Source organism: Papilio machaon, chromosome 12, assembly GCF_912999745.1.
Source record: "Papilio machaon chromosome 12, ilPapMach1.1, whole genome shotgun sequence".
Classification (NCBI taxonomy): domain Eukaryota; kingdom Metazoa; phylum Arthropoda; class Insecta; order Lepidoptera; family Papilionidae; genus Papilio; species Papilio machaon.
Genome location: NC_059997.1, coordinates 5,743,137 through 5,771,127, shown reverse-complemented (window position 1 = coordinate 5,771,127; position 27,991 = coordinate 5,743,137). Strand labels below are relative to the sequence as shown.

Below are 27,991 nucleotides of genomic sequence, written 5' to 3'. Positions count from 1 at the left end.
AACAGATTTAAACCTGCAATGTAATTAAATCTAAGATTTTAGTACTCTTATCACGTAACTTCCATTACAGATCAACTAATTTTGCGTAACTACAATTTAAAAACAAACTATTCATAGACCACAGTTTCACAGCACGAATTAGACAATATTATGTGCGGTCTCACTTCAATGTCCTATATCTGAGCAGTGGCAACCTATCGTGGTCACCACGGCGGGGCACTCAGGTATTTTCGTCAGATGAGTCGTCTGACGATGAGCTGGTGAGTAGATTTGGTGTCATCGGCATCTGCCTGATGAATGGTTCTCGTGGCAGACTTTGCTGCCCCAGTGTCAGCCTCCTGACACCCATCCTCTCGCTCTCGGGCAATGATTTACTGCATTTCTCCTCGGTAATCGCATCCCGTGACAGTGACCTGGAATGTGTATACACTTGCGATGTAGTTATTCTTAAATTATTATTGTTTGATTTAGAATCTTTTCGTGTCCATTTCATGCACGTACTTGTACTCATTTATCATACAATCTCATAATGACACACAGTTTAATGGTAATAATTTTTATGAGGTGATAAATGAGCAAATGGCCATTGAAATTCGCCATAATAGTAAAGTGACAGCAGCTTATAGACTTCCGTTTTGCAGATGAGTTGTCTACCTTTAGTCAACAGAAGAGGAGACGCTCAGAAAGAGGATATTTCCCTTCCTATGCGTCCCCTTCTCCGCCAAATTCACTTACTCTTTCCGTCTTTTCCTGATATGAAAAGGTTGGAAAGGGTAAGAGAACTAAAATAAGCCCTCCGAAAAAATTGTCTTGAACATAAGTAATTAGGTATCGATCAAAACATCTTCAGTGGCTATTTTTGCACCGTTTGCTTAATAATCTGGGATACACTTATTATATACCTACTGGGTTAATAATCTTAAGTCATCTATGGTTACACCAAGTATTCGAACATAAAACTATACTTTAATAACATTTCAAAAGTTAATATCACTTACCCAGTTAATTCTAGCATTGATCCCCTCCTACACTGCCCCCTATGCGGTCCCTGCATGATGCTCGCTGGTCTACTAGAGGCGCCAAGTGGATCAGAATGGGCTACATCCTCCATTAGTAATACAGACGGACCTCCCAAGCTTGTGCTTCTTTTCGACAGTAAATTCGGCCCAGTTCTAGAAGTTACTTCTCCCTTCACGGAAGATTCGCCTTTACTGCCATCCGTCTTATTCCCTTCAGTCTCAGAGCCTGACAGCAACTCTGGGGCTCCTTGTGTGGAACTTGAGCTCTCTCTTCGGAATAGACCTATGATAGATTTCGGATGTTTTGGCTTCTCTATGCCACCTTTTAGAGTATAATAGGGTAAGGGGAAAAAGAAAAAAAAACGGGTGAGTCATATATAATTAATGTAAAAGAAAAATAACTATAAGTAGCAGCTGTAAAGAAAATGTGCAATTGAAAATTATAAATAAAAAAAATGGTAAAAATATAGGTACTTTAACAATAATAATAAAATGCGTTCATAGAAATTCAAAAAAATCGGTCGCAATTTCTGTTTTCTTTCGTTACTATATTACCTTTATACTATATGTAAAGTATGTGATTCTTAACATTTCGTATTATTCACAATTTACATACATTGGTGCTTTAAATAGTTTGCAACCGAATTCCTTGTATTTTGCCAAATTTGTTCGGATAAGCAAGTATCGCATAGCTTATGAGTGTGAAAAACTGAGAATAAAGAACTAATTATTTTAATAAAAATGATATAGACGAATATTTAATAATTAATTTAATAAAATACAATGAGGTGAAAAACATAGATAATGAAAATAAATAGATCATGAAAATTATATGAGGTTCAAGACACAGAGAAGTGATGAAAATGGATTATTTAAAAAATAAGCGTAAATATGAATGACTTACAATCGAAATTCGTGTCCAAAAACAAGTTAACCATATGATATTATTTCTTTTTGTAGTTATCTTCGGAACTCATTTACTCAGTTACGTCAATTATTTCATTTCTATTGGATTACTTCGTAACCAGGTTAAGTATTAGTAACATCAATGTTTTTAGAAATACTTATCTTTAGTTGCTTTTTTTACCCGTGTTCATGATTTGATGACAAAAATGAAAATGATATTAAATAACACCATGCTAATGTATGTATGAAATTGATGAGATCTGTCACAATTCACCACATCTATTAAAAAAGCACACATCACAGAGTTACTTCAGACAGGCAAGTTTACCTAAGAAAGTAGCTGATGGGGAGCTATAAGCTAAGTATTCTTTATTCGATGCCCACGAGGGGAACTCGGATTGCTTGAGTGCGCCCGATCCTTCAGTCTCCTCCCGTTTCCATGGCAACATGGTCTCCGTCGCCGTCGGAGTGGCCACACGAGCCTGCTCCGCCACTGTCATGTAAGCATCTGGAGTAATCAATGAAGATAAATTATATACAATTATTTATATGTCTATTTGGAAACTGTTAATATAGTGAACAAGGACAAAGGGAAGAAGTATAAGTAATAGGAAGAGCCGAAGCTCTATATTAAAAATTAAGGAATTAAAATAAGTATTACCGTTATCGTCCGACATTCTTCTCTCATCCTCTTCGAGTATGTCCTCGTTTGGTACTAAAATCAAAGTACACATTTATTGAAACAAATATTAGCTTGAAGTAAAACAAAGTACAATTCTTTGCAATTTTGTAAAGTATTAGTTTATGTAACCTAATTTGACTAAGAAATAATAAATATTATACATAAATATTATGATTTGATTATTTAGCATAATGTACTTTGGAAAGATGCATAAATAATTGCAATCATTATTACAGCATCAATTGCTTAACATGTCTCAGTTACTCGTATTATAAGGTTTTTGTTGAAATTTTACATGCATTTCTACAACAGTTTAATTTACATTACACTAAGATAACCATTAATTAACATTTTTATGAACATTACTAAGATATTTTGATATCGCGATAGTAAATTTGGTTTTTATTAAAAAATGGTTGTCTTGGCTTAGTTTTAACTAGTCTACTTATATTACACACTAACAAGCTTAAAAGTTATGCTTACCACCAACGACGATGTTAATTCCGTAACGTGCAATTTTCACTGATCGTTATTTATTCGATGACCAAAACCGTATGCTTAAAAAGCGCCATAAATACAACGTTAAGAGCAAAAAGCTAAAACTAAAACTTTGGCCATCTGAAGCGAATGGTAGTTAGACGTTCAGTTTATTAAACACATACCAAAATTGTACGTGGACCTGTCCCTTCGCCACGGTAATGATTTTTCAACGGCAGTCGGCAGTATCTCCTCTGGCGTTTTAGCGTATTGCTTTACGATCCTCGCTTTCAATGGATTGAACCCGGGCAGGTTAGCCAACTGATTTAAGAGCGAACTACTGTTCTCCTTGTGCGAGGACGTCGGGCTGACTTCTTTATATCCAGCTATTTGACATCGCCATTATCGTTTATTTTTGCGATGCCGCATCAAGTTTGCAGGAAGGAAAGAAAACGACCATCAAACATATTAAACAAGCAGAAATGAAGAGCAAGATGGTAGATAGGAAAATTATGAAGACAGATAAAATAAAAGTAGTAGTGATAGATTAAATTAGCTTGAGGCTAAATTAAAAGATAGCAACGTATTTTTAATTATTTAGGACCGTAGACCAACATTTTTAAGATATAGGGAAGCAACAAAAATGAAAAATGTATTCACGATTATAAACTTCAATTAAGTACTCAAAGTAAAAAATGTTTTACCCAAATAAACAAATAGGAACACATGCTAGAACAAATGCTTTTGACATTCACAATGAAGTAGCCATGTCAGTAACTGAAATTAAAACTGGCCCAGCAAATGAAATGACTTTGATACGTACCAAATAACTTGTAAGCTTCCATTATATTAGTCATATATATCAATGTTTTTTATAAGTTATAAAATATAATGAATAACAAACTTTTGATCACAACACAGAGTAGTGTTTGTATTTCAATACATTTATGTTTTTATAATCAGGGTACATAGACTGAGTTAGTCTATATTTCCATTGCTCAATAACCACAGACATAAACCCAAATTTTAAACTGTGACCTTACGAATACTATTTCAAATTCTTATAAAATAATATTTCTGTTCTCGAATAAATTGCAATTTTGCTAATCCAAAATTTAAGGATAAATTATTCCATCCTCTTTCTAGCCTTAAATACATCCTATCCAATATTTAGTATATAATATTGTATTGAAGTACAAACACAAGGTAGGACATGACTGGATCATGCAGAATACCTACGTGGGGATTTGGCAGTAAAAGTAATACCGCCGTCGGTGTCTTCTCTATGAGGCTCACGATCTTCATCTTCCTGTAGCACTTCGTCTATGTAATCTACAACCAAGATATTATCACGTATAGAGTTATATGCAAGTTTATTTAGTTCCTCTTTAACTTTCTGTGATATTTCGAGTAACATAATATTCGTTAAATATTACGTAGAATAAAATGGAGGCTGTACTCATAAGTTATTTACGTTGCTTGTAAATAATTCTTTAAATATTTGTAACAAACACCAACTAATTGTTTCACAAACATTACCCTTTATCAGTAACCCTTTACCACTTGAATATGTCTAAATCCATATGAAATTTAAATATTGGTTATCCATCAAAAATTATGCTCTATTAAATACCACACTTTATAATCTTTTGTGTATGAACATGCAAAAAATTAAAAATGTCGCAAAATAATAATTGAATGTATTGTTTATATCTAATAATAAAAATTAAAAAAAAACGAAATAAACAAAATACAAAGTGAAGGCTTTCTATTAATTTTACGTAAACGAAGCTGTGGAGTTCCGCTAAAAATAAAATTTATATCATAAAACAAAACAGTATTAAAATAAAATAAAATAATACTTGAACCCACACGTGCATGCGTGACACTCGTGATATTAAAATAGAAATAAATTAAGTACCTAATCTATAATACTTTTTTTTACCGTGCGTGAACTGTTTGGCTGAACCATTTTGCTGGAATTCTGGGAAAGTGACATGGTTTTTGCCATCCTGAAAAAACCATACAACACTTTTAACTCTTTAAGAAAAATATTACTCATAAAAAAACTATTATTTGTGTTAAATAATGTTAAAATATGGTCCCTTGAGCCGGATTCTCATAGTTAACTTACCTGTTTTCCACGTTTGCTGCGCTTGTGGTGGTGTTTCCTATCACCAACCAGTCTTCTTATATTCATGTGTGTCTTATAGTTAACTTGTGTGCCAAGATCTCGATCATTCACTGCATGTCTGCTGTAGCTCAAGCGACGATGCTATAAATTACAAAAACAAAAAAATTATTGAAATTTACATTTTTTCTATTGATTTGGAAAAAGATAATTTGTGGAGCATTTGATTAATGTTTAAATAATTTTATCTACTCCAAAAATTGTACAATTAACAAATATACAATCAAAATAAATCGGTACTCTTTACTTACTCTTCTGTACGGTTTGCAGAGTTCCTCGGCAAGTAAGTGATGAATCCTAGCATCTGTTAAATCTTTCTTGGACGGATTGTATTCCAATTCTTGCATATCTATATTCCATGTAGATGAGTCTAATTGGCTAAAGCTGGGACTGAAACAGATTAAATAAATGAGCATAGATAACAGCGGTTGTAGTTGACTTTCATCACCTTTATTTTATTTGTACTGCTAAGGTTATAATAATATACTGAATATGTATTTGTTTACCTTCCATTGAAATTAGCATTTGTATAATTTTTGAATATAGCTGACATCGATTCAGCGCCAGATATGTTTCCGATCGTGGAAGCATTTCTCTGCATGTATTCTATCGCGTCTCTCATTGCTAATTTTGAGTAGGTTTCCAATATTTTTGGCTCCGCTCCCTAGAAATATTTTTTAACAATTTTATCTTCAACATAGTTACATTGGTTCTTAGATAATTCTTCTCGAATATGAGCATTATTAAATGTTGTTTATATACATTAATAAAAATTTTTACAAAACTAACTCTGAATCAAAATTAATGCCAACCTGATAATTCCTCAACAAGAACGGTCGGATGAATCGGTTATCAAATCTCTTAAACTTATCCCTCATATGATGGTTTCCATGTTTGCCTAAAATGTCTTCAATACCCGCCATCAAATGATCCATAAACTGAAATTATAAAAAAGAAAATACAAAATATTGTTTAACTTTCTTCGCAGGTCGTATAATCGATTTTAAACTTACTCGCTCATGTATCCTTTCGTTCATTGTTGGCTTCCTCTTCTCTGCCGTTTTCACGTTCAGTATCTTCACCAATGGCTTTATAGTGATGCCTTGTATGAACACGGTGAAGTAAATCACAGCGATGGTTGTTGTCACAAACATCGGCTGTAGTTGTACTACTTCTGGATCTATTAATAGCACTAACGCAAATGCAACTGCCCCTCGAAGTCCTGTAATGACACAAATAATATATATTCATCAACTAAGCACTAAGCAAGTATATGAAAGTCTCTCAAGCTTAAAAAATTATGGTAAGATGATAAAAAGAAATACATACCTCCGTAAGACATAACAAATTTCTCAACAGTATTCAACTTGTGCAATCTAAATTTATTTGCAACAGCACTAAATATGTAGACGCCTGAAAATATAACAAAATTTTGAAATGTTTTTTAAAACTAATAAAAAAATGAATCGAGTTTAGATACGAGATTTTAATAAAACGCTTACCTATGATACGAAATACTGAGCAAAATACGATGGTCAAGAGTACGAACCACGTGTTCCAGTCGTGGTTGTTATTGACAGTGGCCACGCCAAGGAACATAAATATGATGGTCTCGGACGATGACGAAAGCATCTTCATTGTGTACTTTATAGTGGTGTGAGATTTATGAGATATATTCGCTTCTACATAATTCTTCATTGTTATGCCGCAAAATGTTATTCTGAAAAACGTTTTAAAAGTTCAACAAAAAATCAGTCTCACACGTTAATTCACATACACATATGAATATTGTAAATACAAGTATTAAATCAAGGAATTATGCAGTTTTATGTATTCAAGCTGAATCTTTTACTCACGCTAAAATTCCGCTCATATGGAACATCTCCGCGTTGAGGTATGCGAGGTATGCCATCACGAAAATAAAGATGGGCTCGATGACCCTCACTTCGTGTGTGAAGCGCGTCACTAGGCCGGTGGCAAAGCCCCACACGACACCAATGCATGTTCCACCAAATGCAACCACAAGGAACGACGCAAAACCCGCCAGGAAATCCGTGTACATCAGCTGCGATGCACCCATTTCTCTAAAATGATTTCATTTAAATTTCTAAAACAGTTTTTAAAATCTCTACCCTAAATCATTTTTCATTTTAAAGTAACAAGTACATCTGTAGCATTGTTAATTTTATCCCTAAAATAAAATATGAAGTACGTATTTAATTTGCTACTTTCTGTTTTTACTAACGCGCTAAATGTAATTCCTTTAAATTATTTGTTAACATTTTTTGCTCTTATAATTTTCACAGGGTTGAATTAATTTTCTATAATACTTACGTATATGCTTCAAACATGTGATACAAGACCACAGTAACAGCATCATTCAGTAGTGATTCACCAAACACAACGATATACAGTACTTCATCTACGTGAATCTCTTCAAAGACAGCCAGTACGGCGACAGGATCTACTGCAGAAATAAGTGCGCCGAATAACAGCATGTCTAGCAGAGGCGTGGTGCATCCGAACATTCCAGTTTGTCCACACGCCCATAGTGATGCACCTATGAAAGTCAATACTCGATGAAGTAAAAGCTATAAAACTCTTGAACTAGTAAATTTCTAAGTATCAACATTCAACACCATCATTGAATAGTATAACCTTTCAAAATTGTAAATATCTATTTTTATAATCATTAATTCAATTAATTAAACATACCTATAGTTAATGTATTGAAGACAGTTCCAACTACAGCGAATAGTAATATCGTTCCTAAATGGTCGAAGAAAAGCCTGTTCGGCATGAAATAACCAGCGTCCAGTATGATAGGTGGCAGCATATACAGGAAAAAGGTATCCGGTGTCAGTGGTTGCACATGAACACTATGTGTGCTCAGAAGTAGAGCTCCAATCAGAACCCCCACAAAAATCAGCAGGCAGGACTCAGGGAACATCTTCGACAACTTCGGAGCCATGTGGAATCCTGCAAGAAATATCACATTTATGGCCAAAGATAAAACCTCTGAAAAAAAAACATTTTGACAAATTCCTGACAAAATGATTGGGACTGCCAAAATGACGTATAATGTTAAATAAAAATAATAAAAATTGTAAAATTAACAAAAAATGTAAGATATAATTTAATTACTATACATTACAAGATCATTTGAAGAGTCGTTCTTTATTGCTATATCCATTTGTAAATTAAATCTCGGTGAGTGGTCAGTTGTAAATTGATGTTCGTCGAACGACTCGAATTTGGCGCGGTATGGATAAGAAGAATTCAAACCGTACAAAATCCTATACCAGTATTTACGACAGCTATAAGTCTCTAGAAAAATATTCAAATAAACTAAAATCAATTGAAAATTATTTGTATCAAATAGGCAATTTACCATTAAAGACAAGTGACAATTATGAAAAGAAAGTTCATAAAAACAAAGCAGACAGAAATTTAATAGATTCAACGAGTACTATATTTTATGACTTAGATACGATTGCAAAAAGAAAGTCATTAAACTGTATCTCGGATATAACTTTAACAAATAAAAAAGTTTTGAATACAAAATATCGCAAACACAGTCCCAAAGCTGAATTGAAAACCAATTATAAAGTATACCCTGCACGCACCCATTCTAATGGATCCATATCTATCAATGACAAACCCATACCCGTTTATACTCATGAAATTAGAAAATTATTTCCTCATGATTCGGAAATATCTTCAAATTTTAATTTGAAGAATTGCGATTATAAAACAAAACATAAAAAAGACAAGAATACGAACGACCAAAAATGGAAGAACATAAAATATCACGTGGGAAGTTGTAGCCCTGTCATAGATAAAAGAAGAAAAAAGAATAAAGATCACAAATGTGCATCTAAAAAACATGCTCATCAAGAATGTTTTTACTGTAACAAAAGATCAATTGAAAATATCAATAACGATATGGAAGGAGCGAAAGATCAAGTAAGCGATGTCTCATTGCTTGCTCAACAACATAAAATCGCAAAGTTGAAAGTTCTCAAACACGACAGTGCCGAAAGTCCAGTAGAGACACCTGGTGGTACTCTTACAGAGAAGTCTATTACAGAAGATTCTTTCAATTCAAAATACTTAACTAAAAATATAATGCGACGCATTAAAAAGCATTGTCAAATTACTTGCCCTAATTGTAATAAGCAAGTTCTTGTCGCCACCGCAGATGAAGACAAAACCTCTGATTCTAAAAACAAATCCACACGATACAACAGCATTGAGCTAAGTAAAACATTAAATTACAGATATGTACCATACAATATTAGCGACAAAATTAATAATATGGGCTGTGGTCACGAGCCACAGTGTGATATGATTCCAATGTGTCAAATGTTGCATTCTGTTCAGTCACCCGTTACATCAAAAGGCGCCAGAAATTCGGGTTCAAGAAGCCCTCGAGTCTTGCGAGTTACAAAAGCATGTAGACATCATCCGCCTTGCACCATGGTACCGTCTTGTCAGAGACTCACAGTTTTAAAGAACAATTGTCAATATTTTCCGGAATGTCCACACAGACCTCGATGTATGAATTTACCTCTGTGCGCACCGATATCAAAGGCAACCCTGGAGCAGTTCACTGTTAGCGTCAACGATACAGATAACGGTGAGAGCCAAATCGGGCAATTCAAATACATACCAGTAAACGAGCAAAGTACAGGTAGTAATTTGGTTTATGAACCATGTGATTTCACATACCCTACTGCACCTACATTCTTTGTGCAACCAAAAATGTCTCCGAAATCATTTTCGCCGTACGAATTAATAAAGCCGACGACTGCGATTTGTCCCAAGGTAAATCAATCGTGTCAATACGATTGTGTTACAAGTAATGAGAATACACAAAATGATTTCAAAGAAGATAACAGCGAAGGGGTTATTTATATCAGAGATGTAGGTTGTCAGTTTCGTAACAAATATCGAAAAGACAAAAGTAAGTGCTACAATTCGAGAGATTCAAAGTCATCGACAACGGGCGATAATGAGAGCAGTCAAATGACAAACGAGTCTTTACAAAGTGACGAGAAAGTCGCCCGCTTGTCACCAGAGGTGGAAGTTGGATCGACCGATCTCAGTTCAATAGATGAAACCTCCCACACTACATGTAGTGAACAAAACAACGACATAAATCATAGACGAGAGATTCCCAGTGGGTTTATACCTCAAGCGGCCACTGCTCAGTTTATAGCATACAGCACTCGCACGGAGCCTATTTTAGCTAATTGTTTGCTAGAACAGCAGACTGATGGTCCTTTTTGCGAAACATTTGCGTCACCTACACGTGTTATGTCCCGTAGAAGCTTTCTCAAACAGAAGTACAAGAAAATGTTCTGTGTGAGACGACGCAAAAGATCAAAACTTAATCAGACCGGTTGTTGTCCTATAAGAAAATTGACACATCAACATGTTATAAAATAGTATTGTGATTTATATGTTCTTTTCTTAAATAAACAGTAACACGGTGTTAAATTTCATTTAATTATACTAAGTAACTAACACATAAATTTAGTCTGACTAGATGCAGTAGCCTAAAAAAAGATGTCAATTTTATTAATAGTAAGTTTTACTAACTGTGGTTGTTTTAATTCAGATTTTTCCAATTAACAGTTTAAATGAATGGTGCTTTCGCCCTAGATTAAGCCGAGGCGTTATAAATGGCATCCTATTATTTGTCGTAAATGATCTAGTGACATCGTAACAATCTAGGTCATTGTGGCCGCACACCGGCTGCCCCTTTTACCTGCTCGATTCACACAACACAAAGAACGTATCCAATTTACCAAAGATATTGAAAGCCTTTTGCGAGTACTTTTACTTAAGTAACTACATAGAGAGAAAATAACTATACATCTTTACATATAAATGAAATTGCAGTCTATGTATATCATATTGTACAAAAATATTTATTTCATACACATGATATATTTGCGAAGATAACGAAAACCCAATTTTTAAATGTCTCCCTGCAAGGCTGCGTTTGTTCCGAGTAATCTCCGGAACGGCTGAACTGAATTTGACTGGACTGTGACGGGAAAGCAGCTAAAGCACGCGGAAATATTATATACTACTACGAGTACTATAGTACTTTTTTGCGCTGAATAAATCGCGGGCGACCGCTAGTTATTCAATATATACGTGGGATTCTACTGTCAATACATTTATACAAGTACATATTGTTTTCTCTTTCTTTTAGAGGCAAAAGAGAGATATCACAACACGTTTTTTTATAAGAGAAGGGGGCAAACGAGCAGCGGGAACACTAAGATGTTCATCGACGCCCATGGACATCTGCAATATCAGAGAAATCGCAGATGCGTTGCCGGCCTTAGAGATGGTGATACCCTCGCTTCTTGAAGGACCCTAAGTCGTAGCAGTTTGGAAAGACCGCCGAGGACAGACCATTCCAGACCAGCCACGCGGCTGTACGCGGTAGAAAGTACGTTTTGATAAATTAATGGCAGTGAATTTCAACGAAAAAAAAAACCTTTTCGGTACACTATCTCGTCAAACTATTTACATATAGCATGCCTAAATTGAACTAAAAGAAACAAAAAGTCGTGAATAAGAAAAGAAAACCGTTTTCACACGTCCCAAGTGACATGAAACAGTGAAAAAGGCAAAGGGAAAATCTTATTTCGCTAGAATAAATTTTATAAAGTAGCCGTTTATACAAATAAAATTTCATTTCATAGATGAAGTAAAAATATAAGGATACAAACGTAACCCAGAAAAGTGAGTAAAGGCATAAATATTCATTTGTCAAAATCTAAGACCTTTTTTTAAATTTTATATTTAGATCACAGAAAATATTTTGTCTATAATTATCATTACAACGAGTTGTGACTAAGGCAACTTTCTATAAAATTATTTCTTTATTTTCTTTTCGCTTTGTACAATAATAAATTAAAACGCAAAGATTTTCTTCTTCTCACAGTTTGTTAGTGTCAAGTTACGTAACTCATTGTATATAACCTTCAACCTACACTTTATGCATAATTTATGTTATGAAATTTTCATTCATTACGCTTTAAATAAAACATTTAATAGGAACTGCTATAAATTATAATAAACAAATTCTCTCCTTTTAATTTGCAATTTTGATAAGTATATAATAGCAATTGTTGTCCACAAAAATAACAATGACTGGTGACAACCTTTTACTTAGTGTCTCGTCTAATTTCCACTGGTACGATCAAGATTGCTATATGAAAACAGCAACAGAGTCACACGGCTATCCACTTAGTGGAAAAGACCACTTAAAATTAAACAACTCACCAATCTTAGCAATGCTAGCAAAGAATATCCATAATCCAATTAGAAATGGAGTTTCGACACGATGAAATTCAACCGCAGCGATGACAATGCTTCTTTCTTTCTTCGGTTTGACTGTTGTCGGTAGCTGTGTAGTTGTCTCTTGTTTTTGCCGCAGCTGCGTGCCGGGAGGGTCCCCGGGGAGCGGCACCACGGGCCCCATCGGACCGAACCCCAGACCTGGATAGGTAGAGATGCCATCGACTGTAATGGACGGAGTTTGTTTCGTCGAACTCTGAGGACAAAAGAATATGAAAAGATTATAGAAACAAACAAAATTATATTAAAAAATACACCACTACTACTATACTATTATATACTATTATATTGTAAATATATACCTATGTACTCGTATATAACTTAAACAGCATAGTAGCATGTAAATAGTTTACTTTGCAATATTAATATTGGGAACTACGGTAATGTTGAAGTTATAAATGCCAAAGGGCAGGTCTGTTATGACGTTGCTCGTAAAACGAACGACTGATGAAGCCAAAACAAACTAGAGCAGTGTAATAGGTATGGATAACGACGATACTGTATCATACTCTGTATACGTAAAAGTACATATGTGCAGCCGTCAGTTAGTTTCCACTGCGAAACATTCAAATAAAACATGTCACTTCTCTCGTTCTTTGTGAAAAAACAAACAATATTTTCTTATATCTGTTGTTTAAACATCATGACTCTTGTATCAAGTAACAGGATTGACAAAATCAGGAATAAGGTGAAAGATTTCACACTTAAATATTCAATATAATACTGTAACTGGCTGTTAAGTTCCGACAGCTAGACTTTATATCAAAGTTGTAAAGAGCTCAGACCACAACAACCCACTTGTTTGACCTAAATCGATCGACATCGAACAACCTTCACAAGTTTTGCGTCGGAAGCTCATTTTGTTTTACAAATTTTCCACTTTTTGCTCACTGTCAAGAAATACACATGTAAGAAAAAAAACTCTAATTAAAGCGGCGTTACATCTCCACTGGATAGTTATTCCTATAAAAGATTTTATAAATTTTACTATTACGAAGAAAAAGTTATGTGTTAAGTGTGATCTTAAGTTATTAAATAACAAATACAGCAATTAAAAAATAGTATTTGTTTAACTCTACATAATATTTTCATATTCAAAGCACAACACTACCTTACATTTATTAAAGAGTCTTGATTCAAATTTACATATATTTAATTCTAAGATTGTAATAATGTAAAAATTACGCATTATGAGAATCTATTTTACTGCATTATATCATGAGCAGAGGCTTGACCTTGTCAACGTATATTCTTTTTATTTCTTTCTTTTATTCGAGTTTCCAAGACTCGTAATATGATTTTTTTCATTCATATCCTTTATTACATAGTCTAAAATAAAAGTTTTTAATAACACTACACATATCACTATGTTTGTTTTGTTTCTTTCCAACTTGTTTGCACATTTTTTGGGGAGATTCAATGTTAGTAATATTGTTGAAAATTATTGTATCGATATTAGAAATGGAAACCATCGAACGGAGATCACAATAAAACACAAGTGGATTTCATTGGATTTACACGATCTAATTTATCATCCTTCATTACATCTGCTATAAACCTAGCAAAACTGTATTAATTCCACTGATAAATATTTAAAGCTTTTATTTTTTTGCGAATTGTTTATTACATTTAAGAATCAATAGCGCAGTGACACTTGAAATTCTTGAGTTCGATCCCCGATATTATCCAATGTGCTGTTCAATTTTAATACGTTAAAGATATTAAGAGATGTTTGTGAAGTCAATCCGAACTTTCAATTAAAGCTTAATCACTTCTTATTTATGCTTCGTTAAAGCCCAAACATGGGAACATATGAGATTACGACGACGTTCCAATTAATACTCTCATCATATTGTACATCGTCAACAAAGTTGTAAAGGCAAAGGTCACACGTCACTCGTGCTAGCATCAATTGATTGATCGCTCACGAGCTTCGTTAAAATATGCTCCAAAGATCGCTCAGTTTGCAAAATTCGAGATTTTCAAAGTGAAATTCTTAAGCTAGTATATTCTTTGGTACTACTTATCGTGAACGAGTTTACGATTATATACAACTTAATATATAATATACTAGATAAATAAGTATATATAAATTACTTACAGTTAAAATAAAGAATTAAAAAAACATTAGTTAAACTTTGTTAAAATTTCTTTAATTTTAATTTATCACTCTTTTTATTTTATAAGACAGTATAATTAATTAATTTAATATATCTACTTACGTTTATTACTTCATACAATGTACATTTATTTCCGTATGACATTTGTTGATGTATATTTTTTCGCTCCATTTATAATTCGCACTGGATCCAGGTCGACCGAGCATACTTATACTAATTGCAAGTATTTTTTTAAGAAACTACTGCATTAAGCTCGCAACATGAAAATATAAATATAAAAAATATGTAAACGCTGCGCTTTTTGGCACGCAACGAAGGTTAGATATTTCGTTGTATATTACAGAAACATATATATGATATACTGTGTATAAAATTATTATATACATAAAAAATGTGTAAAGCTAAAATTCATTCTAAAAGACCTGGAAAATGAAGTAGACATGTAGCATGAATTGATAACAAGTTTAAAACGGATGCATATGTGAATGAATGTAGAATACATCAGTTTCCATCTAATCTAAAGTCTATCTTTAACAGTCAGAGTAAGTGGCACTTAAAAGGAGACGAGGCTGGAGAGTAAGTTAGCCAGTATTGCTGATGGCTTGACCTTTTGAATGTTGCTGGAATTTCTATACAATCTCTGATGTTGTCTATCATTCTATTGATCTTGATACCACCACTCTAAAGTGACCTTAAGCATTTTAATGTTAGATATTTATAAATTTCAGGCTATTTCATTTTTAATATCACTAAACAAAAATGATGCGTATTTTATTTTATTTTTGTTCCAAATCCGCACAGTCGCGTTTTTATAGCGCGTTAAAAAAGCGTTCAATTCGAATAGATGTATGTATTTCCATATATCTATTCATACGATATCAATATCATTATCATTGACTTTCTATGTTTTTTTTAATCAATCTACATACGCCGCAGTGTTTTAAATATAAACAACTTTGTACCACGTTACACAATGTTTAAATATTAGTTTTAGGTTATTTCACATAAAAATTACGATATTAAACAATTTAGTACATACTAACATGTATGTATAGTACATCTCATCCTACTTATATCATAAATGCGAATCTTGTTGCATTTTGATATAGAGATAGATCAAAGTCAATAAGAACACCTGGGCTACCTATGATCCCGGAAATATGTACGATTTCCGTGGGATACGTTTGATTTATATATTTACTCGATAACTCAGCTTTAGTACAACACATCTTATTCGAGTATTACATGAGATATTTTTCACCGTTTTTTTTTAATTCTTCGCATGCAAAGTCGCGAGCAAAAGCTAGTTTGTATAATAGTGGAAGTAGTCCCCTATTCTATTGTCGTACAAATATAAATCATGTACTTTAAAGTACAGCTACACTACAGCTCTAATGAAAATAGGGTTCTAAATGCCACATTTAGGAACGTTTAATTATTACTTAAGCTGTTACTTTATGTTGTTGGTTCATTTAAATAAGAAATAATAACTCCCTAGTGACCATTGTACGTGCTGAGTGTGCTTCCCTCTGGTGGTATAGACACTAAACTTTAGATAATAATTTATAGCCACGCTATCTTTTGTACCTTGTCGAAGACACCAATCTCTTTAAGATAAGATCATAGTGTCGCGCTTTATGACCTTCAAACTTCAAGCCGCAAGATCGTTATACTGTCTACCCAACTCACTGCGCAAACTTTCGTCCTTTAGCTAACGATCTCCACAGCGTTATATCACTATACGCTCGCGTAATCAAATACAATGACGCTAGGGTTTTGAAGCTCTAATTATTCTTTTATAACAACAAGCAGTTGCCCGCGACTTGGTCAGCGCGAAATTAAAAAAAAATAGTAATAAATATAACCGATGTCAACCGGGGATAACGTTTCCAATTATGAAACAATTTGGCAATTTTTTTTTCTGGTGTCTTAAGTTATCAACCAGCAGCAGTTGCTTAATATTAATATGACGAATTATTGCTAGTTAGCCTGTTAAATTGTCCTTACTTATATTAATTATAAACTAGCTTTTACCCGCGACTTCGTCCGCGCGGAATTAAAAAAAAAATGCACCCAAGATAAAAATAGTTCCTATGTCCGTCTCCTAGTTCTGAGCTACCTCCCCATCAATTTTCAGCTAAATCAGTTCGACCGATCTTGAGTTATAAATAGTGTAACTAACACGACTTTCTTTTATATATATAGATGCGAAAGTAACTCTGTCTGCCTGTTTGTCGCACTTTTACACCAAAACTATTGAATCGATTTCAATGACATTTGGTACACAGATGGTTTAGAGCCTTAAAAAGGACGTAGGTTACTCTTTAATTCAAAACAAGAGTTTTAAGGGGTTAAAAGGGGAATGAAAAGTTGTATGGAAGTAACCTCATTTTTACGGCTAAAAGATTGAAACATGTGTTTTGTTCACATGTTTTATAAGTTTAAGTAAATAATTAGCCTAAATAATAACTAATACCATCAAACTACAATGTTTAACTCGGACACAGTCGCGGACATAGCTTGTAAATTTCATAAAAATAATGACATTCGTAGTACATGAGGTCTACACCGTAGTTCGTAGCATCGCGTCGCAGTCTACGAGCTTAGCGTAGCAGTGTGACCTTGTTAGTAGCAAAAGTACCGACCTTCGTAGCTTAGTTTGTTCTGAACATTACATATGTAACACCAATTTATTTTCATACATTTTCATAGATGATTTTCTTTATAAAAATAACCCAAGCTTATTCAAAAAAATGATTTTTAGATTTAATTACTTAGATTATTTTAGATTTTTTATTCCTATTAATAAAGATTTTGTACCACATTAAATATTTATATTATTTTTTCTAAACTTATGTAAAATTTTATTCGTATGTTACGTCTATAAATTTTCATTCATTTCATTCACATTGTTTATAAATAGACACAAAATACATCTAAGAGGCTACGATAATACTAGCTTTTGAACGCGACTCCGTCCGCGCGGAATTTAAATAAAAATTGTAGCTTTATTTTCTTCCAGATTATGTTCATCGTCTAAGCGAGAAACATCTAACAAACATCCATCCGTCTAAACTTTATCATTTTAGCATAGTTAATAAGATGTATATGTATTTATGAACTAATTCTCCTATGAAACAATTATATTAAAACTAGCTATCGCACGCAACTCCGTCTGCGTGGAATAAAAAAAACGTAAAAGTAGCCTATGCGTTCTTCCAGACTATGGTCTATATTTGTGCCAAATTTCATCAAGATCCGTTGAACCGTTCAGGAGATACATTCAAACAAACATCCATCTATCTAAATTTTCGCATTTATACGCGTAATATTAGTAAGATAACATCTAATAGACATATTTATAGCAACCATATATACCCATGATATCAAAGTATGTATCTTTTAATACGTAACAAATGAGCCTTTACAATGAGCTGGTATCAGCTACGGTCTACAGATTAAAATACTTTCACTAATTGCGAATGCAAATATTTGCGGAACGACGCGGCTTTCGCTACACTCGGAGCTAATAGTGAACTTGAAAATAATAACCGATGCTCCTTTTGTTTGAAATAAATAACAAATTAATTTTTTTCTTTTCTTTTTTTTCTTTGATTAGTTACATTATATCTTCGTATTTTTTTCATTTTAGACGAAGAATAAATGCTCACGTTCTTAAGAGTAAATTAGAACTACTCGTAGATATGGATTTCAAGAACTACGATTATGTTATTTCTATTTGTCCACAAATTTTACATTAATTTAAAATATAAAAATCTAAGTATGAAAACGCAATTTTCTGAATGATACAAAATTCTATTGGCTAAAAAAGCTTATTTGTCTAAGTAAATATTCCATGATCTTATTAAGGGCTATTTATAGACAAGGAAAAGATACATTTTTCTGAAGGGAACTGGAATCTGCATCAGTGACATTACAATGTGTCCAACGGACCATAAACCTATTAGTTTGTATCATTAAGTTCTTCAATTATGGCTCCAATTATAAGAGCTTTATGTGGAATAATAATAGGAAGAACAAAAAAAAATACTATTTGGTTTTCACTTAAAGTTTACATTCAGTCTAAGTTATTTCTTTCTCTTTCTAAGAACCAGAGAAATGATGCAACCGTTAATCTTCTGACTCTCCATTTGACATATCACTTCATATCACGGTATACAGCTAATTATACCAACAATCTTGCCAATGTTACATCATTAAGGAATGAGTTTACTTCTTTTCTTGCTTCTATAAAGAAATAAAGGTGATGATGTTCATGATATATTACTTGTAAAAGACTTCAGATATAACGCCTGATCCCTTCTATTGCTGATACTATGTATGAAAGAGTAGTACGTACTGTGCCAACTTCGTAGAGAAAAGACCTTGCTAATAATGTTTACTCACTTCAATAGGATTGCTAGAAGTAACCACCAGGAGTGCAGCTGCGGTCAGGGCCGTCAGCAAGCGCCTGCAAGCGCGCCTGCTCAGGTTGACTCCGTGCTTGAGTGACGTCATCGCTGTCCGCCCGTCACCTCAACTCATACGTCCGCGATCACCGACAACACATCGACTTGCTAACACAATTAAATCACTTTTTTAAGCCTTTAACACATGTTACATTGACTGTACCTTTACCTTCACTGGTCGAGAAATCTGACGTTCTACGGAAAAAAGCAAATCGATCGAAATCCGTTTCTAATGTAACATTCGAGATGCTGATAAGTACGCCTTATCGGATTTATTGTAGAATGAACTACGCTTTAATAAAACTAGTAAGTACTTAAATGTTAGATTCGTTTAGATTCGATATGAAAGACTTTTAGTAAGTGCTATGGTACAAATAAAAGATAAATCTCTGCGCCTGTATTTTTAAATAAACGAAAAATTATTACTAATTTAAAAGTATGAATAAATTTTATGTATGAATAAGTTTTAATCAGTCACTATGTTCAGTCAGTCAGTCATATTTGACTTAGTTATAACATGGAATATTATTGGTAACAGATTTAGATATTTTTAATGTATGGAACATCACAATTCATTTGTTTATTATGTACACGTATTTCGTGTTTAGATTATTTATATCTAGCTATAACGACAAGGACTCCTACTGATGTATTTTGATACGAGGCAAACGTTTTCTCCATTCAGCCTAATGGAGATATGGCGCCCGACCGGCGGCGAAAGACGTTACGTCATTCTCTCTTATCCAGGCAATAAAATTCAAGCCTTTAATCATTTTTACGATCTAAAGGCTTTATAAATTACAATTTCAGTTATTATTATTCTAACTTTCAACCTTTAGTAAAAGGAATATTTATCGTATTGTCTGGTAATTGAATACAAAACTTTGCAAACATTTGAAAGCACTGGACTATCTTAGGTTGAATAATCACCATTTCTGAAATGGACATCCACAGTTATTGGTAGAATTCGCTTAATTTTTATTATATTTTCTTGCTAAAGATAAATTTAAAATGTATTAATTAGTGCATTAATTTGATCTGGATAATATAAAAAAAAAACTTTTTATAATTCCAATAAAACAAAAAATTACATTATAATATCTATAAATAGATTTTCATGCTAGCTGAAAGCTCTGTGTGACCTCAATGTTTTGGTGTGCCGGACGAGAAATGTTGACACCAATAGGTCGTGACTGCGGGGCGGGACATGTCAGTAAGAGATGCTTCCTGTACCGTAGGTATCGGACCGATAAATTATTGTTTTTTATTTCGTATGAAACACCTTATGGGCGAGGCAACTTCCTCGAGATAATATAGAAACATTCCTTCTAAAATGAGTTCACAATATTACCGTAGGTTGATATTACAGACCCGAGTCTAAATGAAAATTCTTAGCCAACTTGTTTGCCGCATAAAACAAATAAAACTTAAAAAATACTTAAACATGTTTGTAATAAAAACATTATTGTTTATACCCTTGACAATAATATTCAGGTGGAGTGCTTAAAAATTATTACAATATTTGTCGAAGTAGATTTAATTACAGTAATAAGACAAAAAAAAATGTTTCTGGTACTCTATACGATGTCGCGACAGAAAATAAAACAAAATTAGATAGAAAAAGATAGTCATTTGTTATTCTGAACATCGTTTCAACTTAACCTAACGTTGTGATGTTCGAATAATTTATTTTATTTTCGTTAAGGTCATCAAATAGCTACAAAACTAGGAAATAGAATTTACTGGAGTTGATAATGGAACATAATTACGAACCATTAGAGACTATACTTAATGGTATTTTTATAGTGTCATAGTGGATAACCTTTGTTAAATTACCGCGATATTAGTACTTAGAAATATAAATAGTGTACGCTACTGTACTGTACTGTAATGACACGATTATGTTGTTAGAAATACCGGTTAAATCATTATTAAATTTTATAGATCTTTTATAGATCAAATCATCTTAAAATAAATAATAAATAAGTATAAACAAAGATGGAAATTTTTAAACTGAAAATAAAATGACGCAGCAAGCACAGGTTTCAATGAAACCCACGCTTCTTGTGAATTTATAGATATTTTCTACCATTTCTCTTTATTTCTCCCACGCATAAAATATTTATACATACGTGATATTCCTACATTCATTTCCAATAAAACTGGCTGAAAATAAAAAGCCTCTTAAAAATAAAATACGAGATAAAAAAACAATAAGTTTTTCAAAGTGTTACCAATACATATTTAAAAAATGTATGAGAAATGCGCTTAAAGCGATAAAACATAATATTTGATTAAATTGTTAGTTAAGTTTTAGTAGCAATAGATTGGAACCGTTTAAAACATGTGTTTATTATATTGCATAGGAATCATCCAAACTCAATTGTCGATCTGAAATTCAGTAGTTTTGATTGCAAAACTACTTAATGGATATACATACATTAAACGTCACGAGTATTTTCAAGAGTATATACAAATGTACATTTAAATTATAACTGTAGCAATACTGCAACGAATCTACGCGCAAGCTATTTCCAGTTTTAGTTTATTACAGCCGGTAACGTCAGATCTTACATCTGCGCTATAACCGCATTTTATTATAAACAATTGTAGAAGCGCTAAAAACATTTTCTTTGTAATATTGTTATTAAAATATACTTAAGTACGAAAGTCACTTTATTGTGGAAAGAAAACAATGACGTATTCTTAGATGGTATTAATTGTCCTTTTTTTCAATTGAGTATTCCGAAAACAATAACATACGAATATACGATTTGTTTATTGTTTAAAAAGGTCTTATAATCTTCTCTCCTTTTGAATCTCTTTAGCGACTACAATTCGACTTTAGGATACATTAAAAAAATCTTTTATTGTATGTTTATGAAGAGGTGTCAAATAATACAAAGTATTCCATCTAGCCCTACACTAAATAAAAACAAACACGTCATATTTGTCTCCGTGTGAAAAATAAACTGTAATACGGTACAACAATACGGTAATGGACACTTATTTATCGTAAAACATATTGTATTAAATCGTACCGAATATTGAATTCTTCACAAAATCCAATTCAGTCGTAGACTATAAATATTATAATTTATCTTTGGGTAGGTAGAAATAAATTAAAATAATATGAAATAATTAAGTATACTTAAGCTTAAATCATGATAACTTATTTTCCAAAAAAAAGTCCTAACGCATCATCCCCGTAGTTATGATCTCATTTGACATGGTAATTTCAAGCAATCATTAGAAATCTCCGTCAACATGTACGGTCTATTAATAAAAGAAATGTATCAGTAGAAACTAGACGATTATGATTAAATGTTTTATATTTAGAAACGCTTAATATGACAACGCTTCCCAAATAGGGTTGGCAAAAGACAGGCGGCCGGCCGTAAAAAATTAAGCCAAAACTATAAGGTTTATAAAACCTTGTGAAACCCATATGAGTAGGATAAGGCCAGGGCGATGATGATGATATTTAGAAAAGCCACGTATAATATATTTATATTTCGTTCGTACCATTCGTACATATATTTAATCGAAGGCCAAGGATTTGATTTCCGGTCTGATTGTATCAATAAATATCTGATTTAATTATATGTATCCAAATTTGCTAAAACAAGTTCGTGGTACTTGATGATATGTTCATATTCTGTTGCACATTTGAGTTAGACGTGAAATACTTATTAACCAAGAATGTTATATTTGAACAGTGAACTAAAACGTATGAGAATTTAAAAAATATTTGGTTTAAATATCTTTTGACAGATATTTCCCAACTAAGAGTTGTCAATTAATCACTAAGGGTTGATCTAAGTGTAGATATCTCATACTATAACCCTAAGGGAGACTACTTAATGTCTGTGAGTGCGTCTGTTAGTTGGATAAAAAGATCGAGTTCATTTCAAAGTCAATATTTCCATAGTCACCATCATCAACCTTGAATAGATGTAGTTCATAATAATAAACAAATAATTCTTGCCATCGTGCCAAGGAAATACGTAAGATGTATGCAGTACCGAGGTTTGTTGAAGCATCAGTACTGACAGATATAGGGCAAGGTTATTTCAATAATAAAAGTCTATAATCTGGTTTATTATTCGATTATAAACGTATATTTTATTTAACTTTCGCAATTGTTAGATCTAAATTCTCTCAGATTTTTTTTAAAGATTTGTATGTGTATAACATGTTGAATTGTATTTTCATTTTAATTTTATCATGATATAAAAATAATAGACTAACATATTATAGTTATAATGCAGTTGCATTAGTACATGCACTAAAATTGTTTTTCTGAGTTCGAAACTTTGTTAAAACTCGAAAACATTGTTCGCGAATTTGACATTGTGAAGATTAGTTGTATATATTCGTTTTATATTTAGGGATTTTCGTACAATAATATAAAAATATTTTAAGAGATCAAATAATACTTATGTATACCAAACCATTTGCAAATGTACTTAAATTTTAAAATGTAAATGTTATCTCTTTATTGTATTCAAAAGATCGTTATTGGATTAGAGAACATTGATCTCGGAGTTTGTCTGAATCTCAATAAAGGTCATTGGAATGTCAGTGGATGAGCTGGTACATTGACCTAGCGGAGTGGCCAGACAATATTTACCCAAGCGCCAGTCACCCCACGGACATTTAAAAATTTGAAACTAACCACAGACTCTCAACTAAGTTCACTTTTAATTCTTATTTTATTGTAAATAGTGAGTGTGTTTGAAATGTTATCGTACAAAATGTACTAACGTGTGATCGCTTAAGCAATTAACAATTAACAGCGAGCCATCGTTTTCGTTCTATTTGATAAAGTAGATATAACAATCTGTTTACGCGTGTTTTGACAGTGTAAATCTACGGCAACAGACGAACAATAACAATAACCCTAGTAGGATGCATTTGCAGCTTTCGTATAGAAAAGGTAGACTATACTTAGCGATAGCATAATAGGTTGGTTCTACGGAACTTCGATCTTCGGGCGAGACGTAGCAAAGGTCGTAGAACTTTCAGATTTGTAACGGCTGCCGAGATTTTATTATTATCTGTAAAATTTATTCTGTTCGGTACGCCTGACTTCGTATTAACCCTACCAGTGTCTGCAGTATATGTAAAATTATATACATAAAAATTACACTAAAGCCAAAAATTTATTTGCACTCGCGACGGAGTCTCGTCTAATAAAACTATATTATAGTTCAGTTCATTAAACTAAACATGTATTTCGTGACGTTGAAGTTAATTATAATGTACAATTTAAATGTAGAAATTAAAAAATGTACATACTAGAACAAAGAAAAAAACTAATAATTTCTTTATAAATAAATAAACTTTAAATTTAAAATGCTGCGTAAAATTTTACTAATTAATGATACAATTGTAACAAGTGCTCATAATTTGAGCTCCATTGTGATAAGTATCTCCATTTATTCCAGTAGAGTCTCAAGAAGGATAAGTACATTTGTATGTTTTCATTTAGCCTTTATAGCATAAACGGCGTGATAGTTTTCAAGGAATTAATTGTTATACGAATTTACTTTTACCTGCAGGTGAAATTAGTCGAGATTTTCTACTTGCAAAACAAATGTTCGATAACATACTGCCGTCCCTCTCAACCTTGTTTAAAAAAAGAGATAACAATATGTTTCCGTACACATGTCTCGGCAATGGAAACTCAGAGAAACAGGCATGATGTAAATAGGACAATGACACCATTATTTATATCTAAATATCAATGAGGCTGACAAATATGGCGGTGTATTGATCGTTGTATGAAACTTGTATGGTATCAGTTTTACGCTAGTGAAACTTTCTATGTTAATACGATTGTGTCGTTTGTTTTATGGAACAATAAATCGCATTCATTTGTTACCATAACAATATTATAATTAATTAGTTCAATGACATTGAAAATGTGCGACGAACTTCGAGGAATAGAGTTATATTTCTTATTATGATTCTTGATCAAAAGAACAAATCAGTAAAATTAACTGAGAGCAAATAATTGCCTCTCTTTATGACAACCTAATGTAAAACCTTTCAATAGTTTTTTAACTTATGTTCAGACGTGCCAAGTTTATTTCGATTTTTTTAAAGGTAAATAGCTTGGGTATATATGTATTTAGACATGTATTGAAAAAATAATTAGTATGAGAAATAGTAAAATATGTTTAGACGATTTAAAACACTTCAAGGTTTGAAATGCCGCATGAAAAAGTCAACGTTACGACCTTCAATAATAGTCAATTTTATAGTTCGCATATGAAACTACGAAGCTATCGGTTTAATGTACATTACTGTTCACAAATGGTCGTTTACATGAAGTCTTCTAAACACTTTTTATAAATATTAATGTTATTTCAATGCATTTTGTTCGTTGGATAGACGATCCTTACGTGACAAGATTCGTTAAGTTGGCGGTTATTCGGCGTTATTCTTAGGTTAAAATATATCTTTACATTGAATATTAATTTGAGGTGGTTTTTAAAACAGAATCAAGTTAATAAAATTTTATGAATTTATCTTTTAAGGTAAAATAACTTTAATGATATAATTTTTTTAAAAGTCTTCGAAAAGTGTCAGTTGTTTTTAAATAACTTTGATAATAAAGATCACTATCAAAGTCTTCATAAACAACTGATTAAAATATTTGAGATTCAAAGAATAATAAAGGACCATCAAAGCGAATAACAGAAGAACTATGGCCAACTATGTATATATCTAATTACGTCACAGTAAGGTTAAGGTTATATAAGGTATTTCTTTCATCACATAGCTATAAGTCAAAGGACATTTGGGATAGTATTTTTACTATATTAAATCGATTATTTTCTTATATCGTCACCAGTCAGTCATCAAGAGTAGAGTATAATAACATAGTAATACCTATGAAAATGAATGAAAATAGTATCAAAGCAGGTTAGTCTCATTCAAAATATTCTTCGAAGCGTTCCAAATCAAAATTATTAACGTATCGATTTTCAAAGTCCACAACGCCGTAGCATTTACGTAACCTTAAATGAGTCTTAAGAACACAAATTCATTTAACATTACATACGATTCTGGAGGGACAGGAATAGCTCATGGGTTACCCAGTACTTCCGATCATGTGTTTGCTATGATTTATTTATGGTGTTTACGAAATGATCGCAGCATCGCGAATGTCACTCACGGGGTAATCAAAACGGCAAATGTGAAACACTTTAGGATATTCTTTATTAATGGTTTATATTTAATTAATTATAGGTTAGATAGGGTATTGATCGCGGGCGCGGTAGTTAGAGTGCCGTGCGCGCGGGCGGCTTGCTCTGCCGCGACTGTAGGGCGGGCGGCTGCCCTACAGAAGGGTCCGCTTTGCGGCTGCGCGCATCGTGTTTTGTTTTGCCATAAGACCGCTCCAAAGAGCTTCGATGCCGGCTGAATACGTCCACGTGAAAGATTCCTCTATATTTTAACTTAGTCCTAACTTGAATATTATGGTGAAAAAGGTTGATGTGATAGAGCCAGCTTACACTTAAATGCTAGTTGTATTGCCCATTTAATTTTGGTATCTAAAATCTCGAACAACAGTCTTTTCGTGATTTAATATGAATTTTGTTACATCAATCTATCTGTAATTTGTAAAATCAATACTTTCAAGAAAAGTCTTAGATATTCGTATATTAATTTTGAGAAATCATTTAAACCTTCATTCTCAGTACCTTATGACATACTTTTCGTATGACAAAAACATCCTTGCACATAATGTACATAGTTACAATAAAATATAATACATCTTGCATTAGTTTATAAATAAAATCAAGAATCATCATCGCTGTAATTAGAATATTTACTATAGCTACCATACTTGGCATCAAGTTGTTAATGTCTGGTTTACATTACAGGACAGTAGCGTTCACCTACCATGGTTTGTTTTGGCTCACTTGTGGCAGTAAGTGTTTACATTTTGCCAGTTGTTGAGCGCAGATTTTGAACGCTACTGTCCTACCGTACTGGCATTATGTAAACCATTCTTAAAAAAATTTACCCATATTCAAGAGCTTTCATACACAAAACTACACAAATCTGTTATTTTAGTCTCTAAAGAAAGTACGCAATTCAATTTCATATGTTGATGACGCGTACCTGTATTCTATTAAATTTTATTTTGACAAGAATAAAAACATGTGTTTGTGTAGCTTTGTGTACCAAGGTCCTTATATATATTTTATGTCGCTATAGTTGTATGTCGTCACAGTAGTACTTTTTATATTCTTAGTTTTCTTTGTCTTGTCATGTTTTCACAAATTAGATATTTAGAGTAGAAAACATTCCAATATTTACTACCTGACGCAGTTCTTGAATAACGAATCAATTGAATTTATGTATACTTTATGGCCATGAAATATTATATAAAAGTTTCATTATTTGAGCGATTAAAGTTTTTGAGTCTTTAGTTTGATTAAACATCTCAATTGACGTCTTAATTATGTAATTAAAGATTAATTAAAATTGATCTCATTAATGACACGAGTACTTTTAGTATTTCTATGTCATAAAAGCTTAGTCTAGAAATAGGAATGCACACCGCAACAAGATGTATTGTGGTAGAAATGGGTCAGAACATAAATCGCATCTGAGCAGTATCGTGTTCCCTCCGCCACAAATCCGATTATAATGCCCGACGGAGGCCTTTGTAAAATACGTTGATTTGTAGAAATATTTAAATTTTAACATTTATGTGTTCAATC

At 32.7% G+C, this 27,991-nt stretch overlaps 1 protein-coding gene across 7 annotated transcripts; it reads right to left on the bottom strand.

Moving 5' to 3' along the window:
• Positions 1-60: 60 nt before the first annotated feature.
• LOC106719203 (sodium/hydrogen exchanger 3) lies at positions 61-26,566 on the bottom strand. 7 transcript variants are annotated; one of them, XM_045680188.1, is made up of 20 exons: positions 26,316-26,566; positions 19,186-19,442; positions 12,584-12,854; positions 7,991-8,254; positions 7,610-7,835; positions 7,132-7,359; positions 6,778-6,995; positions 6,605-6,688; positions 6,289-6,497; positions 6,088-6,213; positions 5,782-5,939; positions 5,527-5,665; positions 5,219-5,359; positions 5,006-5,096; positions 4,324-4,416; positions 3,270-3,470; positions 2,587-2,640; positions 2,254-2,433; positions 999-1,341; positions 61-413 (listed from the first exon to the last, which is right to left on the bottom strand). In XM_045680188.1, exons 2-20 carry the CDS (start codon positions 19,294-19,296, stop codon positions 221-223), a joined length of 3,330 nt encoding a protein of 1,109 aa, XP_045536144.1. In that variant the 5' UTR covers positions 19,297-19,442; positions 26,316-26,566; the 3' UTR covers positions 61-220. The 7 variants fall into 7 exon arrangements, with proteins under 7 accessions (XP_045536144.1, XP_045536142.1, XP_045536147.1 ...); XM_045680186.1 differs by having other exon boundaries at positions 26,320-26,566; XM_045680191.1 differs by having other exon boundaries at positions 999-1,302; positions 26,320-26,566.
• Between the last annotated feature and the right edge of the window lie 1,425 nt (positions 26,567-27,991).

Bases quoted from the DNA above. Each gene is read 5' to 3' on its own strand.
- LOC106719203 (XM_045680188.1), bottom strand. From the start codon at position 19,296: ATGACGTCACTCAAGCACGGAGTCAACCTGAGCAGGCGCGCTTGCAGG. The intron at 7,360-7,609 runs GTAAGTATTATA...AAATCATTTTAG, and splicing joins CACATGTTTGAAGCATATAC to AGAAATGGGTGCATCGCAGC. The intron at 6,689-6,777 runs GTAAGCGTTTTA...TTATATTTTCAG, and splicing joins CTCAGTATTTCGTATCATAG to GCGTCTACATATTTAGTGCT.